At 51.4% G+C, this 23312-nt stretch overlaps 1 protein-coding gene across 1 annotated transcript in view; it reads right to left on the bottom strand.

Annotated features, from left to right (window-relative positions):
- Positions 1-1568: 1568 nt before the first annotated feature.
- LOC132079268 (hydrocephalus-inducing protein homolog) overlaps positions 1569-23312 on the bottom strand; it is a 60723-nt gene continuing 38979 nt past the window's right edge. The window contains exons 36-64 of the mRNA XM_059481770.1: positions 23176-23300; positions 22634-22762; positions 22125-22329; positions 21540-21663; positions 19223-19850; positions 18603-18761; positions 17985-18172; positions 17631-17813; positions 17271-17390; positions 15839-15998; positions 15561-15733; positions 15201-15399; positions 14410-14512; positions 13795-13894; positions 13147-13315; positions 12628-12866; positions 12226-12298; positions 11428-11632; positions 10175-10407; positions 9437-9588; positions 8311-8503; positions 7647-7749; positions 6796-7047; positions 6323-6465; positions 5755-5976; positions 4426-4586; positions 3851-3951; positions 2529-2667; positions 1569-1737 (exon numbers count right to left, since the gene is read on the bottom strand). Coding sequence (XP_059337753.1) covers positions 1569-1737; positions 2529-2667; positions 3851-3951; positions 4426-4586; positions 5755-5976; positions 6323-6465; positions 6796-7047; positions 7647-7749; positions 8311-8503; positions 9437-9588; positions 10175-10407; positions 11428-11632; positions 12226-12298; positions 12628-12866; positions 13147-13315; positions 13795-13894; positions 14410-14512; positions 15201-15399; positions 15561-15733; positions 15839-15998; positions 17271-17390; positions 17631-17813; positions 17985-18172; positions 18603-18761; positions 19223-19850; positions 21540-21663; positions 22125-22329; positions 22634-22762; positions 23176-23300 — 5150 coding nt within the window. The remainder of the gene's footprint in view (positions 1738-2528; positions 2668-3850; positions 3952-4425; positions 4587-5754; positions 5977-6322; positions 6466-6795; positions 7048-7646; positions 7750-8310; positions 8504-9436; positions 9589-10174; positions 10408-11427; positions 11633-12225; positions 12299-12627; positions 12867-13146; positions 13316-13794; positions 13895-14409; positions 14513-15200; positions 15400-15560; positions 15734-15838; positions 15999-17270; positions 17391-17630; positions 17814-17984; positions 18173-18602; positions 18762-19222; positions 19851-21539; positions 21664-22124; positions 22330-22633; positions 22763-23175; positions 23301-23312) is intronic.

Raw genomic sequence — 23312 nt, 5'->3', positions numbered from 1 at the left:
CACAGAGGAGCAAAAGGCTCTCAGGTGGCAAATACAGAGGTCACTCCAGTCTTGCCCTTGACTGTTCACTATTAAATCATCTTTTGAAGATTAACTTTTAAGGGTCACTTCCTTGTACCACTGTCCAAGTTTGGGGAGGAGCTTCCACTGGCCCTTTGACTTGAGAGGCGTAAGAGCTTTTCTGCAGTCCTGGTAATTGTTTCAGTTGTTAAAAGTACCTGAAAGGGACCTTCCCATGCTGCTGTTAAGGCATCATCAGTCCAAATTTATTAGAACCCAATCTCCTGGTTTTACCTGGTGTATGTGAAAGTCTAGAGGTGATGTTTGGGGTAACAACTCTTTTCTTCTAAGATCCATGAGAGAGAGTACAATTGCCTGCAAATAATTTCTGAGAGCTGAGTCATTAGTTTCAGCCATTGGCAACCCCTCCTCCCTTCCCAGATAAGGTAACCCAAGTAACATTTCATTGGGAGAAACTCCTCTGCCCTTTCTTGGAGCAGTTCTGATCTCTAATAATGCTAATCTGCTTTCAACCATTAATTTGGTAATATGGTTCTTAAGGATAGCATTCATTCTCTGCACACATCCAGAGCCTTGAGGGTGCCACGGGGTATGAAATCTCCAATTTATGTCTAATTCAACACATATAGAGTGTAAAATTTCTCAAGTGTGTTCCCTTATCTGAATCTATTCTTTCACTATCCCATATCTGGGAATGGTTTGTTCTAATAGCATCTTAGCCACTTTGGAGGCAGTTGCAGTTGAGGTAGGAAAGGCTTCTACCCCGTGGGTGAGGTGATCAACTATTACAAGAAGGTATTTCCACCTCTGTATTCTGGGGAACTCAGTGTAATTTATTTGCATATTTTGAAAGGGTCTAAGGGCTAGGGCTCTTCCCTCACCAGGGTGTTTTCTCATCACTTTCTTATTTACCTTTTAACAAACACTGAGCATTGTTCAGTCTCTGTTTGATTCCTTTATAGACTCCCTCACAGCAATAAGTTCTTCTGAATTGATCACACAGTGCTTGAGCTCTCCAGCATATTCCTTGGTGTAGCTTAATTAAAATTTCTTCAGCTTTATTCATTAGCTGCCTCCCTTCCCTGCCCAGCTGTGACCAGAACTACAGCAAAGGGGAAGTGCCTGCAGCTGAGGGAAGGCTGTGGTTGGGTATCTGGTTCTGTTTGTTGTTGCTGCCAGTGTTGTTTTTGTTTGCCTTACATGCTAGTGAAGAACTGCTACTCCTTTTCCCATATCTTTGCCTGAAAGCCCCTTAATTTCAGTTACAATAATTTGGAGGGAAGGGGGTCACATTCTCCATTCCAGAGAGGTCCTGCAGACACCTGTCTTTCCAACCAAGACAAGCTGACAACTAACGGTTTATTGCCAGTTGTTTAATCAACAATTAAACAACAGTTAGTGAATTAACTTAGGTAACTAAAAGATAAGCTAGAGGTGTTCACTGGAAGGGTAGCTGCGGAGGTCTCTGGTGAAGGGTGGGAGACCACCAGCAGCAGAAGGCACGGTGCTGCTGGCTCCTGTGGAGGCTCCAGCTGACACAAACGCTCTCACTCAGGGGGCAGTTTCCAGTGCACCCTCTTCTTGGGCTTCGGGCTCTCCTCTGCCTGCCGTAACGCCGAGCGTTTGGGTTTACCAAACCTCATCTTCTTCTTGTCCCGGGCCCTGCCTCTCAAAATCAGCCGCACCTTCTTCTGACTTGGCCTCAGCTTAGGAATCCTAGGAAGAAGGGGACTGGTGTTAGCCAGAGGAACATTTCCAGCCACCTGCTTTTCTGCCTGCTTGCAAAGCACACAGTGTTGCATCCTCTCTCTGTGCAAGCAGTGAGCAGCACATTAAATAACTGCACTCACTGCACAGAGATGCAAGGGCAGGACAATGACCTGTTCAGTGCCTGGGAACCACCTACAGCACACAGGGTTCCATGTAGAGAAGCAGGCCTTGCTTGTCCCCAAAGGAACCAGAGCTAGGTACTGGCTGGTGCCCAGATCTCTCATTCCACATTTTGCAACCTTCCGGGAGTGTGATGTTTCATACGGTGTCTTTTCCCAGTGCCTCCCTTCCAAGGCCAGATGATCTGGCCTTCCACAGATCTTTCTGTGCTCCTGTGGGTGTTTCTGCTGCCTCTCTGGGGCTGCCTGACTCCATGCCCCCCTCCCCATCCCAGTCAGAGGGACTGAAGGGAGGGTGTTAGGGGGGATGAACCAGGCTGTGCTTGGTGATGCCCAGCAATAGGACAAGAGACAATGGCAGAACCTGAACAGGAAATTCCACCTGAACTTAAGGAAGAACTTCTTTCCTGTGTAGGTGACAGCTTGCCCAGAGAGAGTGTGGAGTGTCCCTCACTGGAATTATTCCAGAGCCCTCTGGACACAACCCTGTGCTCAGCGACGACCCCACCTGAGCAGGGAAGTGGGACCAGATGACCTACTGTGGTCCCTTCCACTCTGTCCCACCCTGTGATTCAGTGACACCCATGGGTAGCGTGAGTTGGTGGAGACGTTTCCCACCTGCACACCATGATGGTCTTAAACCTGCCCACAGCCTTCGGGAAGAAGCGCACGTGGAAGGTCTGCATCTGGCCAGGAGCGAGGGTGCCGCGGTAGGGGTCGATGGAGAACAGTGCTGCCGGTGTTTCATCGGTCAGATCTGGGAAGATTTCCATGGAGGAACTGCTATGCTGCAGAGAGATGTGCTTTGTCTTTTTCTTCTTCTTGGAAGGGGCTGGCTGCTCGGGCTGCTGCTCCTCGGGCTGCTGCTGCTCAGGCTGCTGCTCGGGCTGCTGCTCCTCGGGCTGCTGCTGCTCAGGGAGGTGCTGTTCCTTGGAGCGGCTCTGCTTCTTGGAACTCTTCTTCTGCTTGGAATCCAGCTGCTCCTTCTCAGAAAGCTGCTGCTGCTTAGAAGGCTGCTGCTGCTTGGAATCCTGCTGCTGCTGCTTGGAACCCTGCTGCTGCTGCTTGGAACCTTGCTGCTGCTGCTGCTTGGAATCCTGCTGCTGCTGCTGCTTGGAATCCTGCTGCTTGGAATCCTGCTGCTGCTGCTTGGAACCTTGCTGCTGCTGCTTGGAATCCTGCTGCTGCTGCTTGGAACCTTGCTGCTGCTGCTGCTTGGAACCTTGCTGCTGCTGCTGCTGCTTGGAACCTTGCTGCTGCTGCTGCTGCTTGGAATCCTGCTGCTGCTGCCACCATTTGGAATGCTGCTGCTGCTTGTCAGGCCACCGCACTTTAGGAGGACGGGCCAGCCGCCGCCAGTAACGACGCAGCAGCTTTCTGCGATGCTTTATAATTTTAGAGGAGAGGAGCCGACCTGCAAGGGAGCAAGAGAACAGCTTTCAAAGACCTGTGTTCCCAGCAACTCCGCCTCCTGCTGCATGTAGGTGGAAGAGAGCTGGGATGCACTTGGAGCATCTCTGGCCAAGTCCTTTATTCTAGCAGGAAAGTGTCTAGGAGCAGGGTCTCTGCCTGCAGCACACATTCCTGTGCCAAAGCAGGAGAGTTGCTTTTAGACAGTGACTTTGCAGAGTGAGGAACTGCACACAGACAGTGGCTCCAGGGCAGGTCACTCGTTATACTACTGCTTTTCCCAGTCTCAGACTTCTCAAAGAGATGACCTGATGTCCCCCTTCCCAGTTCTGACCCAGCATGTGGCTCTCCCCAGAGCCTGGCTCAGCTCCTTTGCAGAGCAGAAGGGGCAGAGCAAGAAGAGAAAAGGCTGAAAGGCAGAGAGGGACAAGGAGAAAACTCTCCAGCTGCGGCTGGGAAGATGCTGATGAAAGTGGACGTGTGGACAAGGATGAAAAAGCAATTCATGTTTTGGGGTGAAATGCCCTTACGCATCAGAGTGACTGAGTATCCCTTCTTCACTGGTTTACTAGCTGCAGGTTCCTCCCAGTAGTATTCCAGAGGTACCTTCCCTGTGTTGTGAATTCTGAAACTGAAAAGCAAGAAGGAGGAATGAAAAAAAATGTCCAATAAATATAAAGCAAATAGTACAGTAACATTGCCTGAGGAATTCCTGGTATCACTTTCTGCTGAGGAGCACCTTCTTCCTCAGGCAACCCTGCTGCTCAGACTGCTGTCCTGGGTGGCCCTAAACAGTATTTCCAAGTCTGGATCTTTAAGAGGAAAGGGCCAACATGGTGCCCAGGACATGGAAGCTAAGGGGCTTCCTCTGGACTTTAGGTCTTGGTTTGACTGCAAACTTATTCCTGAGCAGATGAGGACAGGTGACATGCAGTGAGAGCAAACCCATGGCTGCTCTCAGCAGAAAGGTCTGGCAGCACTGAGGCTCTCCTGACACCATCTCCTGCTTGGCCTTGCAGAGTTCTGGCAAGCAGGCACTGGGCCAGCCCTGGGCAAAGGCAGCTCCTGCTCCCAGGAGGAGCTGTGCCTGGCCTCCAGCACTCACGTGGCTGTCCTTGTGTGGAAGGGCAAGGTGTCCTTGAACTGAACCACGATGGTGTTCGTCTTCAGCTGGGTGTAGGCCACAGAAGCACTGAGGCACACCTCGGCCTCCTGGGTGCTACCCTCCACCTCAATGTGATCCGTTTCTGGGACTGGCTCGACCACCTGCAAACACAGGAGGGAGGAGTCACTGAGCAGAGCCCAGAAGGTCAGGCCTGGAAGGGAATCTTCTGGCCTCCAAGGTCAGCCTCATAGCGGGACCAGAAAGGACCATTCACTTTTACTTCCCTGGAAAGATGACAAAATTGGGACTGCTCTGCTACAGTAGTTGTTTCTACCCACTGATCCAAGCAGTCACTACCACAGCTGTTAATATCCCCACGGAGACTATAGCTGTGTTCCAGTCCCTGTACTTCAACCTTGTAGAGGGACTGACTCTTTCCCTGTCCCCTATAAATCCAGCAGGTCTCAAAATTTGGTTTAAGTTCCCCTGCTGGAGCTCTGTAGGTGAAGAACCCCAAGACTGAAGAATTCTAGAAAGCACCTTTTCCTTATCTTAGGAGAAAGTGCTTTCCAGATTTCTTGTGTGGAGCAACAGCCACACTGCTGGGAGCTGGGGATGGGCATTTTGGGATGTGAGAGATCTCACTAGGAAAGTCTCCAACTGCAGATGTTCTGATAGAAAAGAGGATGGTTTAGAAGCCTTAAAATGGTCCAGAAACTCAGAATGAACCTTCACCCAAGATGAGTTTGCATGGCAATAATGAAAATAAAACCCGGAGTCTCTGGAGATGATCCTTCTCTGGACTCCTCCATACTGTCACACAGTGCCTGAGCTACTCCATGATGAGATATCCCACACAATACAGAGACTACAACCAAATTCTCTGGTATCCATGCAGACAAAACTTGGACTTCACCAGCATATGCAGGAGAAATGGATTTCTCTCTGCTTCAAAAGAAGAGCCAGAGTGCAGCAGACTTAACTCCTTGTTGGTGAAAAGGCACCAAATGAGATGAAGAGATTTCTAACACCTTAAAATGGGATAAAATCATAAAACATTGTCCCCCATTCAACATGGGCTGCAACACTTGTGCTTGTGGCACAGACTGATGGTTTGTGTGGCTAAAGGTCTCTTGTCCAAAGGCTTCCCCTCTTGTGTGAGTGCATCCAGTCACTGTGCATCCACCTCTCCCCTGGACTGCACTGCTGGTGAACCTCACAGCTGTCCGATGTCAGAGGAACCAGGAGCTGCACAGCCAGCAGTGATGGTGTTATGGTGGTTCTTTTTGTAAAAGCTGGGTTGGCTTTTTTTGCCATTTTGCTTCTTACCTTCTGCATTTTATAGAATTTGTCTCCTGGGTCTTTCCTGGGGGTACTCTTCCATGTGACAATGCAGTTTCGGTCATCCCAGTCCGGAACCTTCCTTGGTGGCAGCTGAAACTCGATCTTGGTCACCTTACATTTCACAAGGTGCCTCCTGTAGGTGACTGGGACATTTGATTTGAAGGTCACTCTGATCTTCTTGGAACGGCGAGGACGGAGGTGTCCCACCTAGGGGGAATCAGGGAGTCAAGACCAAACTGGAAGCACTGCCAAGGGCAGGACTGCCAGCAAAAGGAACTGATGTGGTGAGCAGCTGTGCCAGGAATCTGCACCTCAGAGCGGATTTATGCAAAGTTTGATAGACAAAAGTGTGAACAGAAGGTGCCACCTGCCATAACATGAAGCCTTTGCTGCAAGGCTGGCAGCCTTGGCCCAGCCAAGCCAGGGACTGCATCTCCTACATGGCACTGGAACAGGCTATCAGTGGCATGTGAGGACTCCCTGCCCTGCCTGCTCCTGGGAGCACCAGGGCAGGGCCTGAGCAGTGGGGAAAGGCAGAGCAGTCCACGCTCACCTTGGGGGAGATGTGGAATGGGCCGTCTGCCTCCCACTCAAAGCGCAGGAACTGGTGCTGGGTGCGGTTCCTGATGGTGAAGGTCCTGCGGCAGCACTTCCCGACAGGACAGTGCCCAAAGTCCAGGTGATTCACTCTGATAGCTGTAAAGGAGGAGAGCAAGGGATCTCAGCATGCAGGGAGCTCCACACACCCCCTCACGTGCACAGACACCTGCACGTTCAGTGCTTCCTTGCTCCAAGCCTTCCTCCCTCTGGAGGGAGTTCCCCATCCCACACTTCCAGGGAAACACCCTGACACATCCTTAAGCCACCAACGTGCAGCACAGCACACACTGCTCTGCATGCATGGCTGCCACGCCCACAGGCCACCAAGTCCCGTGGGTGACAGCCCAGGCCTGGCTAGAGGGAGGACACACATGATCAGACATTGTCCTCCTCCTTGCTCCACCTTGGCAGCCTCTCCTCTCTTACCATCAATGATGTCTTTATTCAGGCTGCTCTTAGCATCCCTTTCCTCTGTGTCTGCCTTTAGTCCTCTGAAGTAGAATCTGTCTCTGTGGCCTTCACCCACCAGCTCTACTAGGATCTTGTTAGAGCAGGCGTCCGCCAACAACAGACGAATCTCCCCTTCCAGACGTTGAGCCAGGGTGGGTTTGAAAATGACATCAAACTCTGCTGATTCCCCGTGATGCAGAAGGAAGAAAGGCTTTGTGGGCTTGCTCCCTGCACAGCAATGGAAATCAGAGTAAAGTGATACAGCTGTACAGAGGAAATATTTCCATAGGAGATATGAGGAATAAGAGGTTGAAGCCAGCTGCCTTCTAAGCACAGGTTCTACCCCCAGTAGTTCCAGACCTTCTTCCTATGTTCACAAGACACCTTGTGCCTATGCCACCTCCAGACACATCACCACTTAAGCAGCTTAACCTCAGTCTGATGCCCAGCCCTCATTCCATCTGCTTCCAGCCAGCTCCAGCCATATGCAAAGCTGAGCCAAAGATCCTTTTGGCTTCTGCTGGCTGTGTGCTCAAGGGCTGTGTCTGTTCAGGTTGGTACCTTCCTACATGCAGCAAATACCTCAGAGGGTCCACTGTGGTAGTGACAGTCCCCCACAACTCAACGCCCCACGTCTAGAACAGAAGAACTTCCTACAACTTGCTAGGAGGAAACCCTGCAAAAAGGCCCCAAGAAAAGCTTGGGGGTCAGAGAGCCCAAGGAACAAAACTGTGCCTAACATCTGGCTGCTGCTTGGAGAAGCCAAGAGCAGGCTTGGCTGAGTTTTTCCTCTTTGCATGATCACATTTCATGGGTAATGAATTTACCATTTATGATGGAGTCCTCATCTTCAGTGTGGAATACCTCGAGTGTGGAGGCCCTGCCCTTCAAGAAGAACGCTCCGTACTCGTGCTCCAGGCATAACATAAACTGAGAAAAGGGAAACCAGAGCACAATGATGCTGGTGTGAGTACAGGGTGGCACAGGGACTGACACCACAGTGCTGCTGGTCCCACATGGCAGCCCAGCACCTCTCCCACTACAAACAGCACTTAGCACAAAAGTGAAGTCAAACCAGACAAGAAAAAAGGGCGTTCAGAGGCATCTGGGTAGAACTGACACAGAACCAAACAGGACAGAAAGTAATGAGCAGAATGTAATTAAACCACATCTAAGTCTACTTCAAATGTAATAAACTGGGATCAAATACAATGTAATGGAACTGGAAAATCACACATGTCCATGAGAACAAAAGGTGACCTGAGAGACAGGGGGAAAATACTCCACCACCTTTCTTGTGTTCAACTTAAAGAAGAAAGACTGGATGGAAAATTTCCAAGAATTCCCTTCTTGGAGAACAGATGTCAGTCACTTGCTTCAAAAGAATTTCTGACACCTCTTCCCAGGTCTGCCGTGTTTTCTGGGACCCTTCCCCTGTGCCACAAGCGCTCATTCCCACACCAGACCATTCCTTGAGCAGGTCCTCCCCACCTTGAGAGGTAAGATGCCATCGTTCCGGACGACCAGGGGCAGCTTCTGGGATGTCCCCACGCGGCGCCTCTTGAAGCGCAGCACGGCCGTTCCCCTCTTGCTGCGCGCGCTGGGGCACACGACCGTCAGCTGCGCCTCGTGCGCCTTCCCACTGATGGTGAAGGTCACGGTTTGGGGTTTAATTTTCACAGGGCTGCAGGAGAGGCACAGAAACAATTTCAGCTGGCACTAACGCATTTCTCACTAGGCAGGCAAAGCAGCAAGGGCCACAGCGTTTTCCCTGCCTGGTGCTCCTGTACCCCACAACACGGCCCCCCACCAGCCTCTTCCCAATCCATTCAGGGCCATTCACAAGAGGAATCTGCTCCAAAGAGCCAGAGCCTTCCACAATAACAGTTAAAAATAATTTCATTTAATTGAATCATGCAGTACAGCAGGTAAATAATGAGGCACCAGATGAGATATGGCAAATCCCCTGGCTGCACTGAGATGAACTTATGCAACAAGCAAAAGCACAGCATGAAGGCAGTACAAAAGCAAGAAGGCAAAAACACATCATCATCACCATCAGTAAAGATCATTTCCACGAACAGTAAAAAAGCAATTGCTTATTAGCAATTAGACTTCTCTTGTTCCAATTCAGCCACTAAAGGGTTGAGGAAGAGCAGGCCAAAGCCCCAGTACACAGGTCCCAGAGCAGAGGAACCAGACTCCTCTTTCATACCAGCTCAAATCACTCACATAAAACAGCTTAATGAATGCCAGGGAATCACAGAGGATCACCTAATTTTACAGAAACAAAAGGAAACTGTGACTGCTGACTTGCTGGTACAGAAACTGCTTCATCCAAGCCTTTGTCCTTGGAACCCCCAGCTCAGCTGCAGCACATCTCAGTAACTTCCAGTTGGCTACCTAATATTTGCCTGTCTTCTTAGTTCCTCATACAGGCTAAACCATCAGCCTCATTTTTCTGCTCTATCTAAGAGTTACTGCCTCCCAGACCATCTCAAGCCAAGTACTCTGCCTGAGGCTACTGAAAGCATTAGAGCTAACAAGAGGTCTGTGGCTTTCCAGGGGAGAGGCAGCTATCAGTGAGGCCTCCCGAATATTTCACAGGGTCAGTTACCCTTTTGGGATGACAAGGGAAGCCTTGAAGGTGCAGTTGTAGTTCTGATCATCTGGCGGGGTGAAGGTCACTGTAGCAACAGCATAGGATGAGCCAGGAATGGACATCTTGACTGGATCCAACTTGAAAACGTTGTTGATAGGGAATTGTTCCTTGGGGGAATCCAGAGAGCAGTGTTAGGAGAAAACACCTTTCAAGATGACACAGTTTTATACATAAATGCATTACTGAGAACAGCCCCAGACATTGTGTCTTCCTTCCTCCTTCCCTGGGCAGGCTCCCATCCTCCCAGAGAATGCTGACCTTGTGCTAAAGCATTGTGTGTTTGGAGTGCAGGAAGCTTCCCCAGCCTATATGGGAGATGGGCACTGCATGGAAGATCCTGCAACTAACCCAGAACTGGCCTTCAAAGAGAAGGAAAAGCCAGGGAGCCTGAGGAAATGCTCTGCTTTGAGCCCTGGCATGTCAGCTCATAAGAGCCCCTCTCTGCATGTGCTTCCAGGAGAGGTTCAGAAGGATTCACTTCTCCCACTGAAGACCCAGAGGTGTGAGCCAAAACCTTGCCCGAGACACGCAGAATTCCACACAACTGTTCCCTGGCTCTGCTGCTCTCCCCTGCAGTTTGACCTGCACTGATTAATACTAGTCTGGGCCACAGGAAGCAATGCACCTGGAGAACAAAACAGGCTCTCACCCAGCCCTTAGAGGGCAACCACCACCTTGGCCTCCTGCTCTTACCTCTCCAGGCAGGGGTTTGATGGAGAGGACCACATCACACGGCAGGCTGCTTGCACTGTAGATACTGAAATGAGCTTCTGCCTCTTGGCCAACCAGAACCTTGTTGAAGATGAACCTGTTGTCATCTCTGACGAACAGGCCCGTGCCTTTCACCGACTGCATCTTGCGGTCGAGGTCGGTGCTGCTGCAGATGGGGTACTCCTCGAAGATTAACAGCACATCCTCAGCAAGTCCTGGGGACACACCAGAGGCATGAGCATGGAGAAGCCTCCCTGATGAGTTTATCTGGACCCTGCTGGCCTCTCAGAAGGCTTGATAAGCCCTTTCTGCCCGGGTGACTGCTAAACCCAGCCTTGGCTGGGGGAACTGGCTGTGAGGATGGAGCTCAGTCCACCTCAGTCTTAGAGAGCATTGCTTTCCTTTTATCCTTCCATGTATCCCTCTCAGCCTGGGAGGGATGAGTCCACTGGTGGACTTGAAGAGGGCTGGAACCTCTGAGGATTTTAAGCTGGGACACCAGGGCTAGCATGCCTCTCTATCCAAGCAGCAAGTTTAGGTGTAGCATTGTGTTTTTTAATTGTAATGCATTTCTAGTAGTCAGTTTTGTGATCTTTCTTAATTTGTACTGTCATAGCATATTTTATTCTTAATGGATTGTTCCTTTCTGCCCTGTGTTATTGGGTTTGCCCTGGCTGCCCATCTCTCCAAAGATCTGCCCCTCTGTTCCCTCTTCCTCCTCCTATTGAATGTCTATCCCTCCCCAAGCCTGCCTCTTTCTCTAGACACTTCCCTATCAATCTTGCATCCTTTGAAACCCCACTGATTTGTTTAAATTATTCTCCTCCCCTGCAGCCCCTTATTGGTTTAAACACTGTATTCCCCACCTTGTGTTCCAACCCAAATTTCTCCCTATTGGTCTAAGATTGTATACTCCCCTGAGACCTCCTCCCCCTTATCATCTGATGTACGCATTTGAATTTGCCCTTTCTGTCACTGAACCTCCGGGAGTCAACTTCTTTGGGAACCATACAGAGGGCCTCTCCCTGATCCTTGTCCCTACCCTGGCACAGTCTGCAGTCCACAGCAGCCGTAGAGCGGCCGTGCCCTGCAGCTGCAGCCCGGATTGGGCAGCTTTCTGGGGGCAGCCCACCCGTGCTGTCGGTGCCGGGAGCTGGTTGGAATAATCCGGCACTGTGGCACTGAGGTGCTGCTCAGCAGCAGGTGTGACCAAGGGCACTGTGGCCAGTAGGTACCTGGGAGGCAGGACTCGGCAATCAGGGTGAAGGGAACGCCCAGGGGATTCTCCTTGGGGTCTCTGCCCGGGATGTCAATGTAGAGCTGCTCCTCACATTTCCCCTCCTGCCCTGCGAAGCAGTCCACTGTGATCTTCTGCTGGCCCCACGGACCGATGGAGCCGGAGCAGGGGGACACCGTGAACATGCCAAGATTGAGGTGACTCTGCAGAAAAAGTTCCAGGAGAGGTTGATGGCTGATAGCTGTGCCTTGAGCACCCCACCAAAGAGTATGTCCTGCCTTGGCCTCCAGCTGGGCCCAAGCAGCCAGTCCCAGGGCAGGGAAGGATGACTTCATGGCCCAAAGGCAGCCCCAGGCTGGGAGCAACAAGCCAAGAAGAGCTACAAATCTGTCCCAGGGGGCAGAGAGAAAGGAATTTAAGTGTAAAGAATTAAGGTGGTAGCTGTGCTCCTTCAATCTCCAGAGGTAACAGAGGAGAGCAGAAATACCTCTGAGAAATGATGGGAGAGAGGTAGGGGACTGCAAAGAACAAAAAGCAATGTCTGAGCTCTGTGGACTGGGAATTCAGTGGAGGATGTTTTTGCTTCTGAAGTGTTCACAGACCTATGCTGGCTTGCAGCTACCAAACACAGGACCTGCTCCCCTCTGTTGACCCCACAAGTCCAGGTCAGAGCCAGACTACAGGACTGTCAGTGGGACTGAGCAGATACTGGTGTTGCAGTGAGCCCCAGCCTGGGCACAGCAGCATCTTGTCACATCCCCTGCAGCAGCACTGCTGGGCAGCAGGAGTCACCCACCTGTGTGAAGGAGCTCGATTTCCTTGCTGGTGAGAGCCTAGCAGCCAATGGAGCAGATTCCCCTTCCTTTGAGCTGAGAGGAGAAAGCAGAGGTATCTGTCATCTGAGCTCCCCTGCCTTTCTCTGAGGCCAAAGCTGGCCTTCCTACTCACAGAGGAAAGCCTTGTGCTCCTGCTGGCTCCCAGAGAGCTGCCAGCAGCACCCATTGAGAGCACCTGCTGGAATGAGCAGCTCTATCACCAGCTTCATACTACACATGTGGATACCCAGGCCTTTTTTTGCTCCCTCTCCTCAAGTCAGGCATGCAAATGCACAACAGCCCAGGTCCCCTGGCTGCCTGCCACATCCCAGCCGTGGGGTGGTGCCTCCTCAGACAGGAAGGGTGGTCAGGGCTGCTCGTACCTTTTCCTTTCTGATGTAGATGCATCCTCGGGTGGTTGGCGGATGCAGAATTTGAAGTGGAGCATGCCTTTGTTCTCCAGCACCACAGTCTGGCTCTTCTTGGTGCCCTTGATCATGGCTCCAAAGTTGATGGGTGAGGCAGGCTCAATGCTGTACTTGCTGTACACGGCTTTGGCCGACACCTTCAGTGGGATGTCAGCCACAACCTGGCCTCCTCGACCTAATCTGGCATCTGTCACCTGTGTCCACAGGAAGGGCAGGTAAACAATGCAAAGAGGCCAGCCTCTACCCCAGTCCCCAGGCTCCCTCCCCAGCCTCCAGTTTACCCCTCCCTGTTTAAGCACCTCCTCCAGAGTCACATTCTCAGCTCCACTTAGGAAGCCTCCCAAAGGGTGTTGAAAGACTTTGTGCATGTAGGAGAGAGGATTCTCCAGTTAAAGGCCTCCTTCCATTAGACATCTATCCTGTTTACACTCCCAAAGCACCGTGTGATAACACAGCCTGGCCCAGGCAGCTCACCTGGCAGTACAGGATGGGTCTGTTCTTGAGGAGCATTTCACTGGTGGGGTGGAAGAGCATCTCAACATTCACAGCAGGCTGGGAGGCAATCAGCACGCCCGACTGAGGCGCAACAGTGAAGTGGGATGCGGCGTCTCGCATCCTGGGACCTGCACCCTTCAGCGTGAACCTGGGGAGAAAGGGAAGGAATGGAGATCTCTCAGTTAAAAGTACAGGTGCCACCAGCACAGCCAGGACTTTGCATAGGACCAGAAAAAAAAAAGGGAGAGTCCAGCTCTGCTCAGGGAATCTTGGATCTTGACAGAGAGTGCAGACAATCATGAGGTTACTGCAAGAAACCTCGACACCAACATTTTTCATTCCCTTCCTTACAGAGTCTCAGAAAGGGAAAGGAGGTGACCATCAAAGAAAGGCAATGAATCTCAGCATTCCAGTGGCTGAAATTTCTGGGGCTCTCCTTTGGGTTCCTGCTGAGCTGTGAAGAACTGCTGGTTTGTGGCTGGATTCTCTGGTAGAATAATGGAGATTAGAGAGTCCAAGGTTTGTATTTACCATGAGGTAGGCAGCACGGAAATGGTTCTAGCCATTGACAGAGCATGCAGGCCTGGGAACCCAAGGAAATGCTCACTACCAGGCAGCAGGACTCACCTGTACTCGATGTTGTATACCCCTCTGTTGTTTAAACTTAGGACTTTCTTCACATTATCCATGACATTAATGGTTCCAAATTCCAAGCTTCCTTCTGGACCTGCAGAAAACCCACAGAGTGAGGTCAAACATGGTATTTGTGAGCTGCTGCAGAATACAACAGGCCACAAGCTACATTGAGGTTTTGGTGCAAACGCCCTTCCAGCAAGTTTCTGTTCCTGAAAGTGTTTTCCAGCTGCCCTTTCTCTTCACACTTAAAATATCTGCAGGCTTAGTAGCTAAAGAGCTTGCCTTCCATTTCCTCGCTCCCAAGCACAAACCCAATTACTTTATTTGCTGTGCCACGCCCGTGGGCATTGCCAACTGCCTGTTCATGTCACTGTTGTTTCAAAGCCCCAAAATCCAATCTGCACATGAAGCTGCACACTTCAAAGTCCAGAGGGGAGAGACTTAAGGCTGTCAGAGCCCTTTATTTCATGCAGGTTGCAGGGTACATGCTTTATGTATCCATGCCATCCTTGTATTCCATCCCATCCCATCCCAGTGCTTTGGCTGCCCACCTCCCAAGGTAATACAGTGCACCTGGATTGCTTTGTTTGGGAGGCATCCACTGACCTTCAGGTATGAAGTCAATGGTCAGAGAAGCATCGTAGACCTCTGCAGAGATTTCAATGTTTTCAGTGTGGACAACCCCCAGGACGTTTTCTATATCTGAAACCTGAGGCAGCAAGAAACAAACACTGTTGAGATTATTCTTTTGAAAAGTCCTTGTCTCTGCTGGCTGCTTCCCCTATGGCCTCCCTGGCTTCACAAGCATTGGTGGACTCCCAAGCTTTGCTAACCTGTTCCTCTCAGGGACTGCCCCAGTGAGATTCTGCTGCGGTAAAAAACTCTATCAGCCCAACTCTGCACTCCTGCAGCAGGGAATGCTGCTGCTAAAGCCTCCTTGAGAGGCACAGGGGTGTAATAACTACCACAAAAAGTGTGAGGTGTCTCAGAGCAGGTGGCATTGATAACCCTCTCCAATCACCTAGCACCCTGTCTGAAATGCAGCCCCTAAACCATGGGGAACAAAATCCCAGGGGGAGAGTTTGTTGCACTATGCAAGGGCTTCAGACAAAGCCCAGGAGGAACGTAGAGATCATGCTACAGTCTGTACAACCAGACAACAGCCTTCGGCCATTCACAGGGACAGGGTGGTTGTGCTACAGGCTCAGGATGCAGTGTCTGCTTATCTGGGGGGATGTGGATGCACTGCATGTTCTGACAAATGCTGTGCAGAGGCAGAAGTTGGGGTCACAGCACCCTCGTGTCTGGCAGGTGCAGCTCTTCGTGACTCTGTCCCTAGGAGCACATGGGCTGCTCACTGTGCCCTGCTCTGCCAGGCAGAGCACAGTTCCTCTCACCTCTAATCGAAGGATCTTCTCAATTATGCCAATCTGCTCAGCCTTGAAATGCACTGTCACTTCCAACTCTGAGGAGGGATCAAGGATGCCATTATCTTGTGACAAGGAGAAGTTCTCAGCAAGGTAATCCAGCCCATTGAGCTGCCAGGCCATGGGCAGCAGGCTGTTGTTTTTCAGGACCAAGGTCCTGCTGTCAGTCCTGCAGAGAGAGGAAGGGAAGGCACTTGGCATCAGCTGCTGGATGGTCACACCAGCCTCGCCACTGAATGCAACTTGGAGCAGCTCCATCCATGCCCCAGAAACCAGAGTCAAACGTTTTCTCTTTGTCACAAGTCTTGGAGTGCTTGTGGGATCACTGACCTGTGCAGAAGCAGCTTGTCAAAAGAGAGCTCTGGGGGGCTGATCTCCAGCTTCACATGCACCCCATAGCAGCACAGGCTGAAGACCACTGGCTCCGGGTTCTTCTCGATGCTGCAGATGAGCTTGTCTTCCAGGAAGCCAAGGGAAGTGGGGTATGCCCAAATGGTCAGCTCCTGGACACGGCCCCACAGGAAGAAATTAAAAGAGCTCTGAGTGTAAGCAGGAGGAGCAGCCCCTGGGCACTTCTACAGTGCCTGCTCTACCTGCCCTTCTCCTACCTGCTTCTCCTTTGGTTTCAGGGTTAGGCTGGGAGGGTCCAGAAGGAATGTCTCTGCTTCCCCATCATTCTCAAAGGAGAAGTGGACCTCTATGTCCATAGGGGAGTTGTTGAGGATGGTTATATGCTCCGAGTTGCCAGGACAGTTCAGGGCCTTGTACCTGTCCACAAAAGGGGAAAAGGCTGCAGAGGAGACTGTTGCCTTTGCCACACACTGAGGAGAGCACCGTGTGCACCCGAGGAAGGGGTGCTGGGGGACCCTGCTCTAACAGACAAGTGAGGGAAATGGATCCCAGTCAGGGGCATGGGCGTGTGCTCATCCCTGCCTTACTCTGATGCCTTCCCCTGGACTTGGTGCCTCCAGCCCAGAAGCCTGATCATGCTCAGGCCACTTCAAGAGTTTTTAACACAACGTTAATTCAAGGGTGCCTAGAAAAATAACAGCACACCAGACACATGGGTTTTTCCCCCCTCTTTCTTGGGATGCCTTCCCTGCAGGGTATAAGGAAAGGCCTTTGGAAAAGGAGTTTAGCTAATCTCTTTCATAAAAGTCATGAAAGTGCTTTGGATTTCATGGGTTAGCTCAGAGTCTGAGAAAGAAATATAAAGCATCAATTCCTAAGAGGAATGCAAAAAGATAACAAATGATCCTTCTCTCAGGTGTGGAAATGACTTTGGAGTGAAAGTTAGAGAGAGGAATTTGGAGAAAGGGTTAAAGAGGAAAAGAGAGATCCCAGACCATCCATCAACCTGGCAAAAGACTGTATGTATTTCAGTTTCATTTTCTTGGGCTGTCAAAAGAGACCTAGCCCTCCAGAGCTCCCATGGAAATAAGAAATTAAGTTAATTTTTTTTTTTTTAAGTGACAGTGAAAGTAGAAGTACACAATAACTTCAATGACAGTGTGTTTAGGCAGATTTTATCCAGCAGTGAGCACGCAATGTCATTGCAGGAAAATGTAATTCCTGCTGTGTGTTCCCCTCGACACCTATTGGCAGGTCAACCATAAAATCTTATTAATAATTAGAGATTAATGAAAGGTTTACAAAACCATCTACAGAATAATTGCTAGATCAGGCTACCTGCAGAGCTCAAAGCACTTCAAAAACCACCATAAAGTTCATTTCCTATGGGTTGAAGCTGACATGTGGGGGGGGACACAGAAGTTGCCCCCCAAGTCACCTTTGGACTCGCAGCAGCACGTGGCTCTGGCCACCAAGGCACCCACTGGGTAGGCAGAGCAGCTCCTCCAAGGCTCATTTGCCTCTTATCTGCTCAAGTTCACACATCTGTGGTCCTTCAAACCCACGTGTCTTCAAACCCACGTGTCTTTGGTCTTTCAAACCCAGGACTCTGTTGGGATTGTGCCACCAGGACAGCACGTCTCTCCAGGCATGTCCAGAAAAGTACAAGGCCCGGCAGGGAGCACATACCACTCTCTTGACTTCCCACACAGCAGCGGTCCAAAGTGGAATTGCTTTGTGCTCTCAACGTATTCCTTGAAGATGACTTCGTCTTCCTTCATGGTTTTCCTGCACTGTGGAAACACCACCCTGGGCAGAGAAAGCGGGGAAGGAGGAGCTATGAGATGCTCCAAGTAGGAAATGCAGTCAGAAAGCCATAACCCTTCCTGGTGGCTGAGGTACCATCTGCCTTTCCAGCTCCCAGCACAGGAAGAGGGGCTGGGCAGCCTCAGGCAGCACCATCTGCCCAGGCCAGAAGCCCCAAGGGGCAGCCTGGCTGTGAGTTCAGCGGCAGCTGTGCTGTGGGAGGCTGCCAGGGCCCAGCCTTACCGTGGGTTCTGGCTGATGCTGGGGTACAGGCCGGTGCCACAGCAGGGCAGCTCGTACTGGCGCTTTGACTGCACGAGCTCAAACCTCAGTGTCTGCTCAAACCTCCCTGGCTTTTTGGCGGAGAAGTTGACCTTCAGTTCCACCTCTCCGTGGGCAGGCACTATCCACCGGTACCGTTTCAGCCTGGCAATTTAAGAGGAGGCTTCAGACATTGCTGAGGAGCCAACAGAACAAGGAGGGTGCACTCGCCATCCCCCAGCACTGGCACGGGGTCACTGTGGAGCTGGGGACGATGGACCTTGTTTGGCAAGAGGACCAAGAAGCAGAGGCATCACCTCCTCCCGTGCAGCTCACCTGAGGAATTCTGTGGGGACTGAGGCACTTCCCACTGTACTTTTGGATCCTGTTGCAGAGGAATCCCGGGGACTTTCTGCTCTCTGTGTGGAGATATGCTTCTCCTTTGCAGAGCTGTCTCTGCTGGTTGCTTTACCTGTCTTTGGATGGCCCTTGGAAGAACTGCCCTTCACGTCTGGGGCCTTGGGCTAAGGGGAGAGAGAAGAGGGAGACAGAAGTGAGCCCTGAGACATCCCCATCCTGGAAAGCAAAAGGGGGGTTTGTTCACCAATGGAAGAGAGAAAAAATAAGTAAGTCCACCTGCCCATGGACCTGGTCTCCCTTATTGGTGTTTGTTTTGCCTAGGACACCCCTGCTAACTCAGGACCCTCTCCTCAAAGGAAGTTCATGGTTTTAAGTGCTTTTTCCCCCTCTTGTCTTACAGAACTGCTCTGTCTCCAGCAAAACTGTCCCTTTTGTCCCATCCCTGACAGAAAGGAGACCTGCAGATATGGGACCCCATCACATCTTCACTGCCTCTCCACAATGCTCCCTTTCCATTCAACCTGTCCCGCCTGTCCCCGTCTAGCCTGGTCCCTGCCCTGGCACCTTCAGTGCCAGCACCACTGGAGCACCCACCAGATCCTCTTCTATAGCAGCACCTTCTGGTGCCACAATGCTGAAGGGCTCCACACGCTCTGCAGAGCCCAGCCTCTCCTCTGGGTACTCGACTATGGAGAGCACAGCAGCAGGGGGAAGGGGGGGGCCATCAGGATGCAGTCCCAGATGTTTCAGCAGCTAAAACAGAAGAGAAAATCCAGTTTATAGTTCTGTCACCTTCATCCTCACAACTCCTTCTTTGAAGGCACTGAGCTTTTGGCAATGGGGTTTTTAATTTACATGAAATACGAGTGCTTTGTTATGCCCAGCGGGGTGAGCAGGCTCCAGAGCAGACACAAGAGCTACAAGCAGGACTGGGAGAGTGACTCAGCTGAAGAAAACAATGGCCATGTCCTGGGAGGGTTTATGATTTCCGGGATGGGAAACTCTGAACAGATGGGATACTTATACACAGAGTACTCCCACTTCCTGCCCATCTGAGGGATGGTGACAACCTCCCCATCCGCACAGATGATAGTCTTTGTGGAATACCATCAGGGACCTGGACGTGGCTCTGTGCCATTATCACCTGGGGGAACACAATGCTCCAGGGCCCAAGACCACAGCAAGCTCAAGATCTGAGCTTTGCAGGGTTTTACCTGGTCTTCCGTTGGCAGCTTCCCATCCCTCAGGATCTGCCCAATCATGGCCTTTGGATCTGAGACCTCAATGTCCAGGCACGGCACCCCAATGTGCTCGTCTCCGACTGCTCCTTCGGCAGCTTCGCTTCGCGTCCCCAGCTGAGATGACTGAAGGCTTCTTTGGTCTCCACTTTTTTGTTCAGGCTTCTTCTCCACCTTCTCCTGAGGCCTATTGGTCTTCTGACCTTTGTTTTCAGCTGGAGACTTTCCCTTTTGGATCACAGGTAACTGCACGGTACCCTGAACCCTGTCCCAGCAGGAGAAAACCTGTGCAACATTCTGCTGCGATGAATCATAAATCTGAAACCTCAGGATCAAGTTCTCAATCTCAGCTTGGTCCTCTGGGATTTCAGTTTCCCCCATCCCTGCAGCTTTGGTTTCCCATTTCTCTGGGGCTTTGGTTTCTCCAGTCTCAGGGGCTTTGGTTTCCCCCTTCTCTGGGGCTTCCTTCCCCTCGGGTGATCTGGTTTCCTCCTTCGCTGGTTTTGGAGGTTGCTTCTGCATGGAGACACCCTTCTTTTCCTCCTTCCACCTCTCTAAGGCTTTTGCCTCCTCCTGAAGCTTTTGAGCCAGCTGCTTCAGCTCCCTTCAGCAAACAAAACAGAAAACATCGCTGAGAGTCACCACCAGAAACTTGAGCTCACCAGTCCTGGCTGGCCCTGCACTTCATTCCTTGACCCTGAGGCCAACATTTTCCTCCTCCCCCCACCAAATTCCAATACGATACATTCCCCCAAATCACCAACTCTTGGTCCGGCACCACCCTTTAGAATACTCAATCCTCAGTTCATCAAGAGGAGAAGGAGTCCTTCTTTGTGCCATGGACTTCTTGTCACACATGGCACCACCCGGAGATCCTTTGCCATCGTGACATCTTCCATGCCCAGTGCTCTCACCACTGAGCATGGACCAGGGCTGCTTCTGGGGTTTTCTTTCAAGGATGCCTTGTCTCATTCCAAAAAAGGCACAGTCTCTCCTTCGGGACATCTGTCCCCCCCAAGTTTTTTGCACCCTCTGGTGCCGAGGGGTACCCACACTGAATCCTCCTGGTTCTGAGGCACTGCCCCCCCTGGAAGCAGTCTCTGTATCACAAGGAAACAGTCCATGGCTATACAAAAAAAAGAGTCCATCAAAAAATGCCACTACATCATCTCCATTCTTCCAACATCTCTCTCTCTGCCCAGACCTTCATCACTCTTCTAGGAAGGGTTAATGTTCTGTAAAGTTTTCATTGTCCACAAAGGTGTTAAAAGCTCCCACAAGCAGCTGGACACATCGCTGGCTCCTCCCCCGCCTTTCCTCCTTCTAAGCCGTGCTGCCACACGTGTTTATCAAGGGTAACTCTCAGGCACGGCTGTTTCTCTCTCTGTCTCCCAGAAGTGTGTGGAGGGGAATACCTCTCAGTAGTTCTTCGATGCTTCCACCCTTGGGCCCCTCAGGGTCAGGCCCACCTCTCCCAGGCCGCGTGGCCTTCCCTTTCCCTGCACAGCCAGCAGCTGGGCTGGGGGAGAGATCAAACTCTCTCCCGCCTGAAATCCAAAGAGAACCTTCCAGGGGGCAGCCCTGCTTTTAACCCTGTGTTCTCAGAGGTGGATCCAATGTCCCAATGGCCACATCAGGCGCCAATATTAGAATCTGAGCGCCTATTGGTGACCACAGCATCCCAGAAATCCTATTTCCGGTCAAACCACCACACACTCCCACCTCCACACTTTGCCTATGTGTCCTGAGCTGGGCTGCCTTGCTGGAGCAGAGCTTCTCCTGGGCTTGCCCACTGCTGCAGCTGAAGGGGAGCCTAAAGGACATGAGCTTTCATGGGTGCTGTCCCACCATAAGGAGAACCCTGGCAGATCAGCATTGCAAGGACTGGCAATGCTGTGGCAGGACCAGGACCCAAAGCAAGGTTTGCTCTGTGCCCCACACCTGCCCATACCACAATCCCACTGTTTTGGTGAAGGGACATGATGAAGAAGGTGCAACTCAACACCATGGACCTAAAGACACCTCTAGAGGCAGTGCCAAGGCAAGCCCAGAGCCCAGCTCCCTGCAGGCAGCATCTAAGGCAGGAGGCTCACCACTCAAATAGAGGAGATCTTCTGTCTCAACAGAAGAAGGTCCTTCCTCTCTTGGGAGCCAGGGAGCTCAGAGTGGCCATCCCTGTGCTGCTTCTGGCCTTTGCTCTGCAGCACCTCTGAGCTCAGAGTCCTTGGAGCAGGGAAGCCCTCCAGGGACGATAACCCATGGAAGAGCAGTAACCCATGGAAGGCTTACTCACTTTTTCCTCCGTATGCGCTTCCTTTCCAGGATTATTTTATCCATTTCTGCTTTCTTCTCCTCAGGGAGCGCATCATACTCATCCTCATCTATTTGCAAGATATGTTCTGCTTTCCTCTGCAGAGCTTTTTCCCGCTTCATTTCTTTAGCACAAACCAGAGGAGAAACCATGAGTGACTGCAAGCAGAGCTGGGTGCTCTGGGGCAGCTGCAAGGATTCACAGCTTTTCCTGACGCAGCCTATCATCCCAGGAGATATTGGGGAGCTCATATCCCTGCTCCAGAATTCAATCTCCCAAGCTATGGCCGGGAAGTGAGGTCCTGTGCTTTGCCTGGCTTAAGTGCACCAAGGCTGAGGACAGTTGTTTGTCACTCAGCTACAGCAGCTGGCACTTGTGCCCAAGCTTTAATGTTAGAGATTAAGGTGAGTCTTAAAACCTCAGATCTCCTGCAACTCTGAGATGAGTGCTGGTTACACTGAGGCAGAAGGCAGAAAGATTAATAAAAACATTTCTGCCAACCCAGATACACAGAGATAAGGGTGAGGGCTTGAGAGAAAAGATTTGAGAGGGATGGAGATATCTCACCTTCCTTCTCTGTTTCAGCTTCCTTCCTTTTTCTTTCAGCTTCCTCCCTGGTTTTCCAAGAATCATAATCCTCATGCAGGTTCACCATGAAGATATGACAACGATTCTTGACAGCTTTGAGTACACAGAGTAGGGAAGATTCCAGGCTGCTTGCAAAGAGGCTCTCCAAGCCATCAAAGATCACTCCCTTGGAGCAGTCTTTACGCTGTGAATAAAGGGAAGAGTAAGTCAGCCATTGCACGCAGGGGCCTCACAGCTGGACAGTGATCCCAGATGTCCCAGGGCACCAGCTATCCTTGTTCCAAGGGCAGTAGCTAAGAGCAGCTGGGACCTGTCCTTAGGCTCTGCCAACTAAGGGCAGCTGCAGCTTCCCCCAGGGTTCCCTGCACACAGTCCAGGATCCTCGAGCAGCATGTACAGAGCTGCTCCTCCTCCTCCTCCTCTCTGAGTCGTACCTCAGTGCCTTCTCTCCGGAGCAGGAATGTCTCCTTTTCCCCCACCCCACACACCTGCAGCCTCTCACTGAGGATGTCCACCAGCAGCTCCTCGGGCAGCACACAGCTCAAGCAGTTCAGCTCTTCCCCACGACTGCTGACGATGTTCAGCTGCTGGGGCGCAGGAGCAGTGGAAACTGTGAACTGCAATGGGAACCATTGTAAGGAAAAGAAACCACAGTGGAAAGCCCTGAACAACTCCCACTGCTGGGCTTGGAGCTGCGGTTCCTCACTAATGGAGACTAGAACAACCCTGCAGTGCAGGCTGGGGGCTCCAGGGGACGGTTCTGGAGGGCCCATCCCTTGGCCAGCAGAGACCCAACCTTGCAAGCCCCAGTGCAGCCTCCCAGCACTTTGCTCACTGCCTGCAGCCACACTAGCCAGGACTGCACTTTGCCAGCAAACCACTGAGAGCCAGTGGAGCTGTCTGCCAGAGCACATTCCCAGCCCAAGTCATGGCACATAGACCCACATAGAGCCTCCAATGCAAGCGGCCCCTGCCCATCTCAAAGACAATGCAAAGGTCCCAGGCATCAACCAGGGCAGATCATGTTTACCTTGATGTCAGGTTTACCAAGTCTGCTGGCTGACTCCTTCTTTTGTGATGGAGGGGTCTTTTCTTTGACATTCTTGTTGATTTTTTCCCCAGAGGCTCGTTTATTCTTGGTCTGAGATTTTTTATCTGTACAGGGAA

This window comes from Ammospiza nelsoni, chromosome 13 (genome assembly GCF_027579445.1).
Source record: "Ammospiza nelsoni isolate bAmmNel1 chromosome 13, bAmmNel1.pri, whole genome shotgun sequence".
Lineage (NCBI taxonomy): Eukaryota > Metazoa > Chordata > Aves > Passeriformes > Passerellidae > Ammospiza > Ammospiza nelsoni.
The sequence above is the reverse complement of the archived record's forward strand: the minus strand, read 5'-3'. Positions and strand labels throughout refer to the sequence as shown.